Source organism: Pantherophis guttatus, chromosome 3, assembly GCF_059756535.1.
Source record: "Pantherophis guttatus breed Tessera chromosome 3, ASM5975653v1, whole genome shotgun sequence".
In the NCBI taxonomy this organism is placed as follows: domain Eukaryota; kingdom Metazoa; phylum Chordata; class Lepidosauria; order Squamata; family Colubridae; genus Pantherophis; species Pantherophis guttatus.
The window spans coordinates 59,570,549-59,585,216 of record NC_142065.1 but is presented as its reverse complement, the minus strand read 5'-3'; the positions used below and the strand labels follow the sequence as shown (position 1 = coordinate 59,585,216).

At 41.4% G+C, this 14,668-nt stretch overlaps 1 protein-coding gene across 1 annotated transcript in view; it reads right to left on the bottom strand.

Moving 5' to 3' along the window:
- The window catches only part of LOC117664338 (vitamin D3 hydroxylase-associated protein-like), a 38,044-nt gene that overhangs the window by 7,545 nt on the left and 15,831 nt on the right, over positions 1 to 14,668 (bottom strand). The window contains exons 8-12 of the mRNA XM_060689901.2: positions 13,468 to 13,593; positions 12,348 to 12,445; positions 11,051 to 11,150; positions 6,771 to 6,814; positions 2,920 to 2,959 (exon numbers count right to left, since the gene is read on the bottom strand). Coding sequence (XP_060545884.2) covers positions 2,920 to 2,959; positions 6,771 to 6,814; positions 11,051 to 11,150; positions 12,348 to 12,445; positions 13,468 to 13,593 — 408 coding nt within the window. The remainder of the gene's footprint in view (positions 1 to 2,919; positions 2,960 to 6,770; positions 6,815 to 11,050; positions 11,151 to 12,347; positions 12,446 to 13,467; positions 13,594 to 14,668) is intronic.

The window sequence follows — 14,668 nt, the reverse complement described above, 5'->3', positions numbered from 1 at the left end:
AACCCATTGGGTAGGGCAGGGGACTGCAACCTTAAATACTTAAACACTGGACCTGTTTCCCACAGAAAAGAAAACACCGGGAGCCACAAAACCCTTCCCATGTCTGACTATTTCCTGAGCGGCCACAAAACTAGCATATGTAGTTGAAGTAAACGTTCTGTTTTCTTTTGAAACTTTTCTTTTCTTGGATTTATCCATGGTTGACCTACCGGGGGTTGAAAAGCTCAATAAATTGTGTGCCAGCGGGTGTTGAATATTGGCAGTTGTGACGTACATTTTGAGTGACAGAGAGCTGTAGCAAAGAGGTGAAAGAGCCACATGCGGCTCCAGAGCTGCAGGTTGCTGACCCCTGGGTTAGTGCATTCTCTAGGTGATTTGCATCCCTCTTCTCAACAACTTCTCCCACAAGGGGAGATTGGGATCAGGGCAATAATTGTTCAGGGTGCCTGAATCCAAAGAATGTATCTTAAGGATGGGAACAAACCAGAGCTTCCTTCAAGATTGCAGACAATGTTCTCTCCCATAAAGATAGAGAAGCATTGGCTTCCCTGTAGGATTCTTGCAAGTTAGAGTAGAATGTTAAAAAAGAAAAGCACTGAAGTTTCTAGCTCTCAAAACTAAGGATAAAAATTTGTTGAGTGCTAAAGAAAGCTTCGGACTTAAGCATGTGCCACAAGCAGCAGTTAGAGACTTCAAGCACAGAGACACTGAAAGGTCCTTGAGACTATCTCTTTAATTTCTTTTCCCCGAGATTTACCTATCTCTGTTTTATCCAGCTAATACCTTACATCAGTTCGCTTTGGGATAAAATATCTTTTCTTCCCATCAAATCAGGCCTTACACTCTAACTTCTCAAAAAAACAAAATTAAATATGTAGTCTCTCAAGACTGTTTGCAGGATCATTTCAAGATTTCAAATGTGAACTCTAGTTTAATTAACAAAGGAAAAATGGCCCTAATTCCAAAATAGGCACAAGGTCATAGCGTAAATATTATGTTATCTCATAACTATTATCTGAGATAATAATAATCTCAGATAATAACTACCAGCAAATGCTGTGAATGTTTAACAAGCATCTTTTATCCAACTGCATGTTATCTGACACTCCCAGTATCAGAGGGTACTGCCAAATGCATTTTTAAAAGAGTTGGCGGTCATACCAACCCTTGATCTGAACAAATAAATCTCAGCAGCTCAACCAAACCTAAACTTTGTGCAGATTAATTTTGCGGTAATGCTAAAGAAGCCTACCCCACTCTTCTACCCCTTTCAGAAGCATATAGCATATCTATTGTCTAGGATCAGGGCCAACTTAAGAGCATAATGGGCCCAGGGCAAAGCAGTGTACTGGAGCCCCTATGACAACTACTCAGAGAAATAAAAATGTAAATGGTCGATAAAATTAAACATATTTGCATGTTAGTATTAACTTTAAAAATGCAGTAAAATGTAATAAATATATTGCTGTATTTATATGATACAAGGTGCATTAAAGAGGTAACATACACAGATTAGTATGGGGCCCCTCGGCTCGTGAGGCCCATGGGCAACTGCCCATCAGGCATTAAGGCAGCCCTGTTTTTCTCAGAGTTAATCTAGGATCTTGTCCTTAGAATTGAAATAAACCTGATCAGAGAAAGAGGACTCTTCACAGTCAAAGGAATGGATCCTGATCTCTTTGGGTATTCAAATATAGGTTTTGCCCTATCTGATGAATAATCAGAAAGCTTACTGATAAAAAGACAATGTATTTTTATGAAGTTCCCTTCCCCCACCCACCCACCCACCCACATGTGCAAATTTGGCAATTTTTCTGTTATAGATACCTGATGTACATCATATTGATAAAAAAAGTAGAAGGCTTGGTTAAGTCCTGAGCTTCAACTTGTCCTACTATATAGTACAATTGATGTCCCACAGGACATATGTGGCTACTGCCAATTAAATTGGATTCTGGAAGTCCTAATGCCATGATGGTGAACCTATGGCACGTGTGAGCATGTGAGCGTTGTCCCAGCTCAGCTCCAGCATGCATGTGTGCACCAGCCAGCTGATTTTTGGGCCTTCCGGGCCTACCGGAAGTCGGGAAATGGGCTGTTTCCAGCCTCCGGAGGGCCTCCAGGGGGGTGGAGAAGGCCGTTTTCGCCCTCTCCAGGCTCCTAGAAAGCCTCTGGACCTGGGGAGAGCGAAAAATGAGCCAACCAGGCCCACCATGCCATTGCATGCCAAAAGGGGGGACTGCGAGGAGGTTGCGCACGCATGCAGAGGGTTGGGTGGGGCACGGGGGGCATTGAATTATGGGTGTGGGCACGCGCGTGCACGACCCCCCCATGCTCCCCCTGCTTTTGGTATGGGACGGCAAAAAGGTTAGCCATCATTGTCCTAGTGCATAAGAAGAAATGCAGGACTTTGTGTCTCTGTCTTCTCATTTTTGTACATTAAGAATAAAACCCACCTATTCACTAATTCTATTTACTTTAGCCATGAAACTGTTGCTTTGCAAGCAAGCTCAGGAAAGACTGGAAAAGAAGTTGAGAAACTTCATATAGTGTTTCTCCATTTCACCATCCAAGCCAATCAGGTCATCATGTTTGACCACTTTAAAGCTATCTGGTGACATGTGTTACAGGAAATAACAACAGTCTCAACTGCATACTGATGTGCCATACAAAAACCATTAAGGAGTTTGCTTCAGCTATAACTCTAGAATCCATAATATACGGGGTAACCCTATAGGAAGATTGTGTAGTGTAAGGGGCTTTGCTAACTATTCTTTTCTATTCTTTCTGCACAGTATTGAAAAGTACAAAAATAAACCCAGGGCTGCATTCATTTAAAAAGAAACAGCTCTTTTGTTTGTTCTGGTTGGGAAATATTTACAGAATTAGAATCTTTGGCCAAGTGACTAGCTGACTCACCATCCGATCCACATTGTTCTTCCAGTGGTTTTTGACTGATCTAGAATTTGCAGAAATCATGAAAATCAACATTAGCATACTAAAAAAGATCAACAAAATAGTTATGCCATAGAATCATAAAACTGTGTAATTGGAAGAGACCATAAACAGAATAGAATAGAAGAATAGAATAGAATAGAATAGAATAGAATAGAATAGAATAGAATAGAATAGAATAGAATAGAATAGAATAGAATAGAATAGAATAGAATAGAATAGAATAGAATTTTTTATTGACCAAGTGTGATTGGACACACAAGGAATTTGTCTTGGTGCATATGCTCTCATTCATATAATCTCATTCAACTCTACAATATATAAAAAAAACCAACCAAATTATCTTGTCCAGCTTACTCAGACTGCTATTCTTCTTCTATTTCTTCTATTTAGGAATTATTTTCTTATATTGAAATGAAATCTAGATAGCTGTAATTTATACCTATCATTTCTGGTCCTAGTCTCCTTGGCAGTGACCATTTTCCCAACAATATATTTCTGTGTACCTGAGCAGTGAGATCCTATCTACCTCAGTCTCCTCTTCTTCAAATTAAGTTTCCCCATTGTCCTTGCATAGTAGATTATGTCTTGAAATCCCTGCATCTTTGCCACCCTCCTCTGAACTTGTGCACCAACCGTTCAACAAATTGTTGCTTTGTGAGTAAGCAGGTGATCAATTCTCACTGGAAGGGATTTTAATGGTTTGTCCCATCCCCTAATTCAGCAGCCCTCACCCTATTGGGCACCAGGGATTGGTTCCATGGAGAGTGGTTTTTCTGTGGACTGGAGGGGGTGTGGTTTCGTGTACTGCCTGCATCCCACTTCGTTTGTTTGTGTGGCCCAGTTTCTGGCATGCCGTGAACCAGTGCTGGTCCATGGACTGGAGGTTGGGGACCCCTGCCCTAAATCACACCACAATTAAATACAAAATTGACAGACCTATAGGTAACTAGCATTTTCATGGTCTTAATGCACAGAAGAAGTTGTATTCAGCTTACAATAACAAGTGGGACTGGAAATTCCATGTGATTGTTAAATGATTCACCGCTCGATTTTATGACCTTTTTTGCAATGGCCATTAAACAAATTATTTTGCAGTTGTTAAGCAAATCCAGCTTCCCTATTTGACTTTGCTTGTTGGAAGCCCCCTGGGATGGTCATAAGTGACCACGGGGTGCTGGAATCATTGTAAAATGCCTGCATTGTAAAGTGCCCAAATTTTGATCATGTGACCACAAGGATGTGGTTCTGTAATGCACAGAATGTAAACATGCCTATCTCAACAGTGTCTTGAAGTCTAAATAAATCTGAAGAAAATAAGGACAGCACAAGATCATTTTAACTGATTTTGGAATTGCTAGGAAAGATTGTTTGAAGGTTGCTGTCCCAACCCATTTGAAAGGCATTCATGATGCAGTCAGGATTTAACTCAGTGCTGAAATGTAAAATTCATTACTACCGGTTCTGTGGGAGTGTCGTGGTGGGGGGTAATGTGACTGAATGGGTGTGACCAACTTTTTTTTTTTTTTTTACTTTTAAAACCATTTTTCTACAACCTCTTCAGCCAAAGAGGTTGTAAAAAATGCTTTTAAAAGCCTCTGACGATCCTAGTTGAGTTGCCTGATCATCAGAGGCTTTTTTTTCTTTTAAAAACATTTTTTCTACAACCTCTCCGGCCAAAGAGGTTGTAGAAAAAATGTTTTTAAAAGCCTCTGATGATCCCAGAGGATCGTCAGAGGCTTTTTTTTTTACTTTTAAAAGCATTTTTTCGGCCAAAGAGGTTGTAGAAAAAATGCTTTTAAAAATTAAGAAAAAAAGCCTCTGATGATTGCGCGGCTCAGCTGGACATGGGGGGGGCAGGGATTTTTGCTCCAAACCACCCGCCACTATCGCTATTGGATCGGGCAATCTGGTCCGAACCGGGAGCATTTCACCCCTGATTTAACTGCATTTCATATCCTTGTTTGCTTCTCCACAATAAATATACAAATGACATTGAAACTCCTTCAGGCCACTGAAACAAGTTCTTGAACCCAGCCCCTAGGAATTCTGGAACATGTCTCTTTCAGTTTCAGCATGTCAGTTATTGTCATATGTAAATCCAAAGATTATTCCAAATCATTCAAATTAAAATATTTTCCTATGTCCAACTTCTGTGAAATGCAGTACGGTGGCCAATGTAATGCTGTCCTCTGCTGGAGAGAATGTAGCATGACTACTTTTCAAAGTTTAAATGTTTATATTAATAACCCAAAGATAACTTTTTTAGAGCAGGGGTGTCAAACTCGGTTTCATTGAGGGCCGCATCATGGTTGTGTTTGATCTTGGGGTGGGGGGGGCAGGGGTGTGTGTGGCCAGGATAGGCATGGCCATCTTGACGTCACTCAAGTCTGTGGTGCCTGTGGGGGCCCGAGCGCTCTGCCAGCGAAAACGGGCTCCCAAGCTCCATTTCTGGCTGCAATGGCCCCCTGCAACCCTCTGCTAGTGAAAATGGAGCTCATGAGGGCTGCCCACAGCCCTCACAAGCTCTGTTTTTTCTGTCAGAGGCACCGCAGGCTGGTCCTTTGCTGTTTCCAGGGCGGACCCGCAGGCCAGATCCAAGCACTCTGAGGGCCCCATCTGGCCCCTGAGTTTGACACCCCTGTCTTAGAGCAAGGCACCCTGTCCCAGATTTATTATGCTGTTCCTGCCCTATGCATGTCCCTGCTGTAAACCAGTTTAAGCAAATCTCAACTAAACTGATGCTTTGGCAGCAGTTTGGAAAATATTGAGTCTAGATCTGCTATACTGCTATTCTTTCTCAAGTTTTCATTTCAGGAAGGCATTACTTTCTTTTCTCTGGGAGAGTCCTAATGGACATACATATTCACACATACCCATCAGTGGTGGGTTGCCCCCAGTTCGCACTGGTTCTATAGAACCGGTAGTAAAACCGGCAGGAGGCTCCGCCCACCGACCCTGATGTCATCAAAACGCTTCTGCACATGTGCAGAAGCTTCTGCGTGAGCGAAGCGAGCACACGTGTGTGGCCCTGCTGCGAACCAGTAGTAAAGGTAAGTAGAACCCACCCCTGAAACCCATATATGTAAAACTGCAGTTATATGAAATATAGTATAGCTAAATGAAAAGGTATAAAATATGCACATATGCAGGGACAACAACCAGCTTTAAAAATAAAAATTTCCTTTCTTATATTACTTCTACTTTTCCTGAATAACTTCTACTATAAATACTGTTATAAAAGGTCTTTCCTACTAGCATAACAGTACCCTACTGCATAGGTTGGTATTGCATCCTGGAGAAACCTAAGCGTGTGGTTGTTAAGAGGTGAGACTGATTGATGGCACACAGTAAAATCCAAAGGCTGATATTGCGGGAACAACACCCATTTAAGGAAGAAAACACCATAAGAAGTTGATGAAGTTGGCTGAAATGGCAAAATTGACTATTTTGATTAAAGAAAAGAATACAAGTACTTTCATTTTCACATGGAGACCGCTTCTCAACTTTGTGCTTGAAGTGGAAAAGAATGAAACTTTGATCTTGGGTTTTACCGATTAGATTGATAGAGCTTGTTCATATTATTATGAAAAAACAAAAAGTTGTGATTTGATGTTAATGCCTTATTTTACTGCAACAGAGAGAGCTGGAAGTCAATGTTTCTTTTTCTCTTATCCTTCTCTTCCCCCTCTTCCTCCCCCCGCCTCGTTTTCTTATTTACTTTCATATTTTGTATCTTATTTTATCTTATAACCCAATATAAATGTTAAAGTAAAAAAAGGAGGGGGGAAGAAAACACCATAAAATTATCTTACCCTACTCCAAGGAGGGCACGCAGATGTCGGGAGATTCGTGGGAACTAAAATAAAAACACTGCATTAGAAAACCACATATAGCAAAAGGTTATTATACAGTATTAAACAAACCTACTGTCCTTTGAAGTTTACTAATTGTTTGGCAATTCTATGGCTCCTTCTCCTTATTCTGTATCTTCCTGGTCTATTCTCTGGTTGCTGGCTTGGAGGGAGGATACCAATCTATCTTAGTCAGTCATCTTTTCCCAAAAGGCCAGAAGCCATTGGTCTCAGATCAGTGTTTCTCAGCCTTGACAATTTGAAGATGGGTGGACTTCAACTCCCAGAATTCTCTAGCCAACAAGCTGGCTGGAGAATTCCGGGAGTTAAAGTCCAGCCATCTTCAAGTTGCCAAGGTTGAAAAAGACTGCTTAAAATCTTCCACTCATAACTGTGTTCTAGTCTTCCATGGAACCAATTAGCATGCCTTCTAACTGTCTAGAACAGGGGTCTGCTCAAACAGCCATTTGGACCCGTTTCCCACAGAAAAGAAAACACCATGAGCAGGGGTGGGTTCCACTTACCTTTTACTACCGGTTCACAACGGGAGCGCGAGCACGCTTGCTTCACTCACTCGCACTTCTGCACATGCACAGAAGCTTCTGTGCATGCGCAGATCACCCATGATGATGTCATGGCGGGTGACCGGAGCTTCTCGCTGGTTTTACTACCGGTTCTATAGAACCGGACCAAACCGGGAGCAACCCACCACTAACCGTGAGCCACAAAACCCTTCCCATGTCTGACTGTTTCTTGAGTGGCCACAAAACTAGCATATGTAGTTGAATTAAACGTTCTGTTTTCTTCTGAAACTTTTCTTTTCTTGGATTTACCCATGGTTGGCCTACTGGGGGTTGAAAGGCTCAATAAATCGCGTGCCGGCGGGTGTCGTGCATTGGCAATTGTGACACATATTTTTGTGAGCCGTAGCAGAGGTTGTGAGCCGTAGCAGAGGGGTGAAAGAGCCACATGCGGCTCCAGAGCCACAGGTTGCTGACCCCTGGTTTAGAAGATGGAGACAAACTAAGGTTACAATCAGATTGTCTGCTCCTGCTCTGATTCACTGCTGTGCTCATATTTAATGTGATGGAAAAAAAGAGGGATGGTTTTTGAGCAGCTAATGATGATGGAGGGACACTGGCAAGACACCCCATTGCTTAGGCCAGAGGAGGAACTAGGGAAACATCCCAGGAAATTAGAATGCAAGATAAGAGAGATGTTTCTGCCAATGGGTAGCCATCTGTTCCTCAGCTCCAGTGGAAATGCTGCCATTGGTTGTTAAAATGCTCCACCCCTATTGTACAAATTACTCATCCCTTTCATCTGATTTGCCCATATCTCGTGACATTAGGCAGTCACTTGAAACAGCTGTGCAAAAAGCGGTATGTCCTTTCTGGAAGAAGAGGTACAGGTAGTCCTTAAGCTATGACCGCAGTTGGGAACCAGAATTTATGGTTGTTAAGTGAGTCATGGCTGATTTTATGACCTTTTTTTTGCCATAGTTGTTAAGCCAATCATTGCAGTTAAAGGAACCATTGCAACTATTAAGTGAATCTTGCTTTCCCCGTTGACTTTGTTGGAAGCTGGCTGTTCTGACCTAGGCTTCCTGATACAGTAAAAGGACACAATGAGTCCCCAAAACCTTCTTTTTATTTCAACAGTTGTGAATTCTGCTCATTCAGAGCCTGTTCATTCACACAACCAAATAGTCTGCCACAGTTCTTCGGGATAAGGCTGATAAGCACCCACCTTTATCTCCCTTGACACGCTGCCAAGACCTAATTGGAAATTAGCTTTGCAAGGCCACACAGAGCACAGAGTCAAAACAGAGCTGCAGTATTGAAACCAGCCAACACAAACAACAGTTGCTTCCTGCAAAGGCCCATGTGCCTTTGCTCCTCCTTTATGTCTTATGGGAGGGGGCAATCATCTCCAAGCTCTACTCCCAAGTCGTCCCTTTTGTTTTTAACTGTTCTTGCCTTCTGTGCGCACTGTGCCTTCTGTGCGCACTGTGCGCACTGTGCCTTCTGTGCGCACTGGGAACAGGCTCCCCCTGTTCCTCTGCCTCACTGATGTCTGACTCTGGAGGCTCCGGAGGCAGCACATAACTCCCAGATGGCCCTGGCCCCATCTCTGCCTCTGACGCAGAGCCCTCGTCTGAGCCTTCCCCAGACTCCAGGATTGGCCCATGTTCCTCCCCAGCCTCCTACAGGCTGCCGGCGGACCACAACACTGGCTAGGAAAGTTGCAAATGGTGATCCCATGACTCTGGGATGCTGCAACTATCAAAAAATACATGCCAGTCACCAAATCTCTGAATTATGATAATTTGAAAGTAGGGATGCTGCGACAGTCATAGGTGCAAGGACCAGTCGTAAATCACTTTTTTCAGGCCTGTTATAACTTGGAATGGTCACTAAATGAGTGGTTCTAAGTCAAGGATTGCCTGTACATTCCCCCAGTAAAATCAGTGGGGTTTCAAAAAGTGTTAATTATAGGTGACGGATGCCTGTCATTTTTCACTGTTAGTTGAAGATTTTTCTCATAGTGGCGTGTCAGGCTGGAACTAATATGTTCTATAACTGAGGGATGGAATAGAGGAGGGTGAATTCAGGATGAGTTAGAACTGCAGAAATTTTTTTGCAGAAAACGATTAAGATTTATAGGCATCCTATTTTCTCTGAGCTCCATTCTGCTTTCTACCCCATCATTTCGTAGGGAATTGAATCATCAAAAAGCAACATGTGAAAACCTGAGCGTGGCTGCATCAGAGTCATTATTCTTAGATTACGATTTTCACCTGGGTTATTCCACTTTATAAAGAAGAGAGCTAGAGCTTGATTTCTGTTAACAAGATTGACTGAGGCGACCAAGCTCAAAATGGAAGTCATTTTGAGCTAGTCTGTGAAGGAGGCAATCCAATATACATGTTTCTATTGCAATTCAGCTTTGACTTCAAAACAGAAAAGAAACATTATTTTCTCTAAAGATCCAGCATCATTTCCCTGATTTAAATACAACAATAGCAAATCAATGGAAATGAGGAGAAAGATGCTCATAAAAGCATTACAAGCGAAAGAAGCAATCACATTTTCAGTTGCATATCAAGGGCTCTATTTCCAAGGACTTGAGCAGCCTTGCAGAATTATTCCCGGCAACGAGAAACATCTAAACCTTACGTAGTTTTGAAACACTGACCAGAATATTAAAACAGTGTCTTTTTTTTGTATCAGATCATAAAGAGTCTCATTTAACACTCTCATCTTCCTGACTTTCCTACAAGACAATCAATTTATTTTTCTCATGAATAAGCACCATGATGCTCAAAAGAACTAACCCTCAAATTAGAACCATTCTTCAGGGGTTGCTTCTTCCAGCTGTATTGATACTATAATTCCCAGAATTCCCAATCAACTTGAATTCTAATCCCAACTCAACAGGAAGATGAGAAAGGCTAGTATATACAGTAAGTTTCACTTCTTTGGCTTTCACTTCCTTTGGCTTGTCAGATACTTTACTTCTTCTTCATTTGTTAATCTTTTTTAATTGAAGTTTAGGAATCACCTTATTCTAGCAGAGAAGATATCAATACATAATCCTTTGGCTGCTTTATAGGCTTATCACATTTAGCCTAGTTAAGAGAACCTAAGCTTTACTTTCCTCGGTCTTGCTAGAAGTCTCTGGGAATTGAAGTCAAATGTATCTAAAGGACATCAATTTGGAAAAAGCTATTTCAGTGTTTGCATTCCCTTCAGGCTATTATTTCCTGTCCGCATCTATCTGATAGCCTTTGACATTTCCCTAGATTTTACAGGCTATACATCACAGCAACTGATCTATCAACAGCAGCACCAGGAATTTCTGAATTGCATTTCGAGGGATTAGCCTACAAACTTGGGTAATGAGGAGTGGAATCAATTTTTTACCGATCTACTTCAGTAGAACCTGGCTGGCATTGCTATAGTGTTTATCTTTAATCTAAATAGGATGATGCTGACCCAAAGTAATGGAAAAAAACCCCTGAAATGTCACTCAGGAGTTTTTAGACACAGAAAAATCCCAGTGACAAGTTAAAGCAGTTTGCCACTCATATGGAAGAACCAGAAAAAATCCTATAAATTCTTACTAGCCTATTGTATATTCCACCTCCATCGTTTTTGCTTATGGATAAAATGAGACTCATTCTGAAAATTAGTATTGTGTATTTGCGCAGACAGGGGTAAAAAAATGTGAGAACTCACCACAGGCATTAAAAGGAGCGCCAAGAGTCTCTTCAGCAGGTCCGGCATTCTGTAACAACGAATCTGGTTTGTCCAAGTGGAATCCACAAATTCACCATCACTGAAATAGTACAAAGGGAAAGAAAGAGAGAGCATAAGGAAGTAACAGACCCTTTTTCTTGTACAAGGACACAAATTAGAAGATGGGAAGTTGGGAGGAAAAGAACTATTCATCTATTAGTTCAGGATCCCACATAGGTAGAGTGTTGCACTCATGTCAGAAGCACCAAGATGCCTCTAGGTTGAAAAGATTAGCTGGTGACATAACTATTGTCTGGGGGATGCCCAGTTGGAGGCTCTTTTCATGTCCCTGGCAGGAGCTGAAGCAAAGGACGAGAGCTCACCCCACCCCGCAGCAGCACTTGGGTCTCAAATTCAAATCAGGGCTTGCTAACCTCCAACCCAATGTCCTAGCCATTATGGTCATCTCACAGGTAGATAGATAAGATTCTAGTTTAAGAGAAGTTGTGTTGAGTAACCTTTGCTGCCACCTGTCGCATGATTCTATGAAAAGTCAAATAGGAAAAGGGGAGAAACAAAAGATTCAGGCACTTTCTTTCCAGCAATCAGGTTACCAAATATTCATGCTATTGGAAATCATAAGCTTTATTTAGTCTGTTCCTTGATGGCAGGATTTATAAATTTATATGCTATTTGATTTATAGGAAGGAAACTGTTAGGATATGGTTTGAGCCTAACAAGTTGTCCAGGCAATATATGTGTTCTGTGACTTTAATATGAATATGTATTGTGTGACTTTAAAGTTTTCCTGCTGATTCATTGTAATGCTGAGTCATGCTGTAATTAGTTGTGAACGTATTTAAGAAAGGTACTGTAACATATTCAGTTGATGATAAGCTACTATTGTGTGGAGTGCTATCCATTGTGCTATCATCATTGGATGAATTTGCTACCATCATGGTTTGTGAACCAGAGTGAGTTTGTTATTCTAACCAAATACTGTTTGTGTGGTAAGAAGATTTTGTATCACTGGACTGATTTAACTGGCAAAGACTTGGATTGATTTAAAGACTATGAGATTGTTTTTTCACTATAAAGTAAACTTTTGATAAACCAGTTTGCACATCTCGTATTCATTGCTCTCAGCAACGTTTCTTTGTGCTCTACACTCTGCTAGTTGATAACACAACAACAATATCCTTAACAGAAACAATAATAAAAAGACTGATTCTTTCTATCAAATTTTAGTGTTTAATCACTCACATTTTTTTCAATAATGTAGAACTTAATCACTCACAATTTTTCCAATAATGTGGAACTTCCATCAGCATAGAGGCCTTTGGTAAAGAGTTCATCCACCAAAAAATCAATGCGAGGTGGTGTGAATGGTATCAGCTGAGAGAGGAAAGAAAAACAAAATCCATAGTTAACGGCACACAATAAACTTAAACAAAGAGTTACTCTGCTTTTAAAAGTTGAGCAAACATGAATCTGTTTATGGCTTGCAATTACTTCTTCCCCCAAATCTGCCAGAAGCCATGTGTTCAACCATAGAATGAATGAAGCCAATTACATATAGGAACACAGCACAGATGCACAGCCTAAGAGTCACATCCTAAAACTACCAGATTGAGCTGTAAAAATGTGGGTGATTAAGTGGGGAGCAAAAAAGCAAGAATTCTCTTTATATCTCCACTGGCATTTAATAGTCATTTGGACTTTTGCAACCCAAATATAGTGAGCCTCCAAAAGGTACAGTTGTCATTTTTAATATAACTGAAGAGAAAAATGATTGAATATAAAGAAACCATCACACTAGTCAAGTTTGTTTCTAAATGAATCTAAATACAAATGAAACCAAAACAAATTAGGCCACCTAAGTGTAGTACACAAAATTGTCTGCTACAACGTCCTACCTGTCAACAACTACTTCAGCTTCAACCGCAATAATACACAGGCAAACAATAGATACAAACTTAAGGTAAACCGCTCCGAACTCGATCGCAGAAAATACGACTTCAGCAACAGAGTGGTCAATGTCTGGAATGCACTACCTGGCTCTGTTGTTACATCCTCAAACCCCCAAAACTTTAACCTTAAACTATCTACCGTGGACCTCACCCCATTCCTAAGAGATCTGTAAGGGGGTGTGCATAAGTGCACCAGTGTGCCTACCATCCCTGCCCTATTGTCCCCATTTATTCGTACTCATTTCCTGTGTTCATGTCCATGTTTATACTTATACCTGTTTTCTCGTACATGTTTGACAAACTAAATAAATAAAATAAATAAAATGAGACAATTGCCTTCCATCAGTTTCTTTTGGAATGCCACTGGCAACATGCCATTCAAATGCCAAGGCTATTGCTGCCACTTTCTCCACCCAAAAAGATCTTTAATCCTAGTGTAAAGCTTACGGTATGCCCTGCCTCCTGTAGCAGTTTTTTGGTTTCCTGCACAGCTCGTCTCATGCTGGGAGAGGGCTGGAAATAACCATCTCCATCGTAGAATCCAATCCTAAGGGGGCAGGTATTCGAGTAAATCTGAAAAGACACAAGTCTTCATTTAGTCCAGTCACTACGACAAGAAGAAAGCTAGGTATGTTTTTAAAGGCCTAATAATGTTTCAAATCCAAGTATATAAGGAGCCTCTCTAAGATCTAACAAGCATTCAGAAAGTGCCAATCAGACTTTATAGATAGTCCTTGGATTACAATGGCAATTGGGACAGGAATGTCCATCGCTAAGCAATGTGGTCATAAAGCATGACATACATAGCTTAGTGATAGCAATCCCAGCAATCCCCATTGCCATTGTTAAGTAAGGATCATGTTGATCATTCAGTGAGAACCTCATGCAAATTTGACACGAGAGTAGGCAAGAATCCAGAGTAGGCGAGAATCTGCTTATGCAGAGAGTAGGCGAGAATCTGCTTATGCAGAGGAAACTGCAATCCAGGAAAGCAGGTGAGGCTATAGATAGGCAGTTTGGTGCTGTGGCATATGAGCAGATAGACACTATGGAGTGCAAGATCGGATGCTGCCCAGGGGCTCCTCGGGAGAAAAAGCATCAGAAGCAGGAGCAACTTGAAGCCTCCTGCTGGCTTCCCCATTGACTTTGCTTGTGGGAACCCAGTATGATCATGTGACCATGGGATGCTATAATCATTGTAATTATGAGCTGGTTGCCTAGTGCCTGAATCTTGATCATATGGTTGGTGAGGACTACCTGTGCATAGGCAGAGGCCTGTACCTGTACCTATACCTGTACATAGAAGTCAATTTTCTTTGTCTCCATGGAAGGAATGGGAGCAGGTGTCCCTGCAGTAGCCTGAAGTGGCCAATAGGTCTTAGCCAAATCCCATCCTTTGATCCAACATTGATGAAGCAACCACAAACATTGATAGCAATAGCATTTGGACTTATACTGGTATGACCCTTCACAGTGCTTTACAGCCCTCTCTAAGCAGTTTACAGAGTCAGCATATTGCCCCCAACAATCTGGGTCCTCATTTTACCGACCTCAGAAGGATGGAAAACTGAGTCAACCTTGAGCCTGGTGAGATTTGAACTGCCAAACTGCAGACAGCTGGCAGTCAGCAGAAGTACCCTGCAGTACT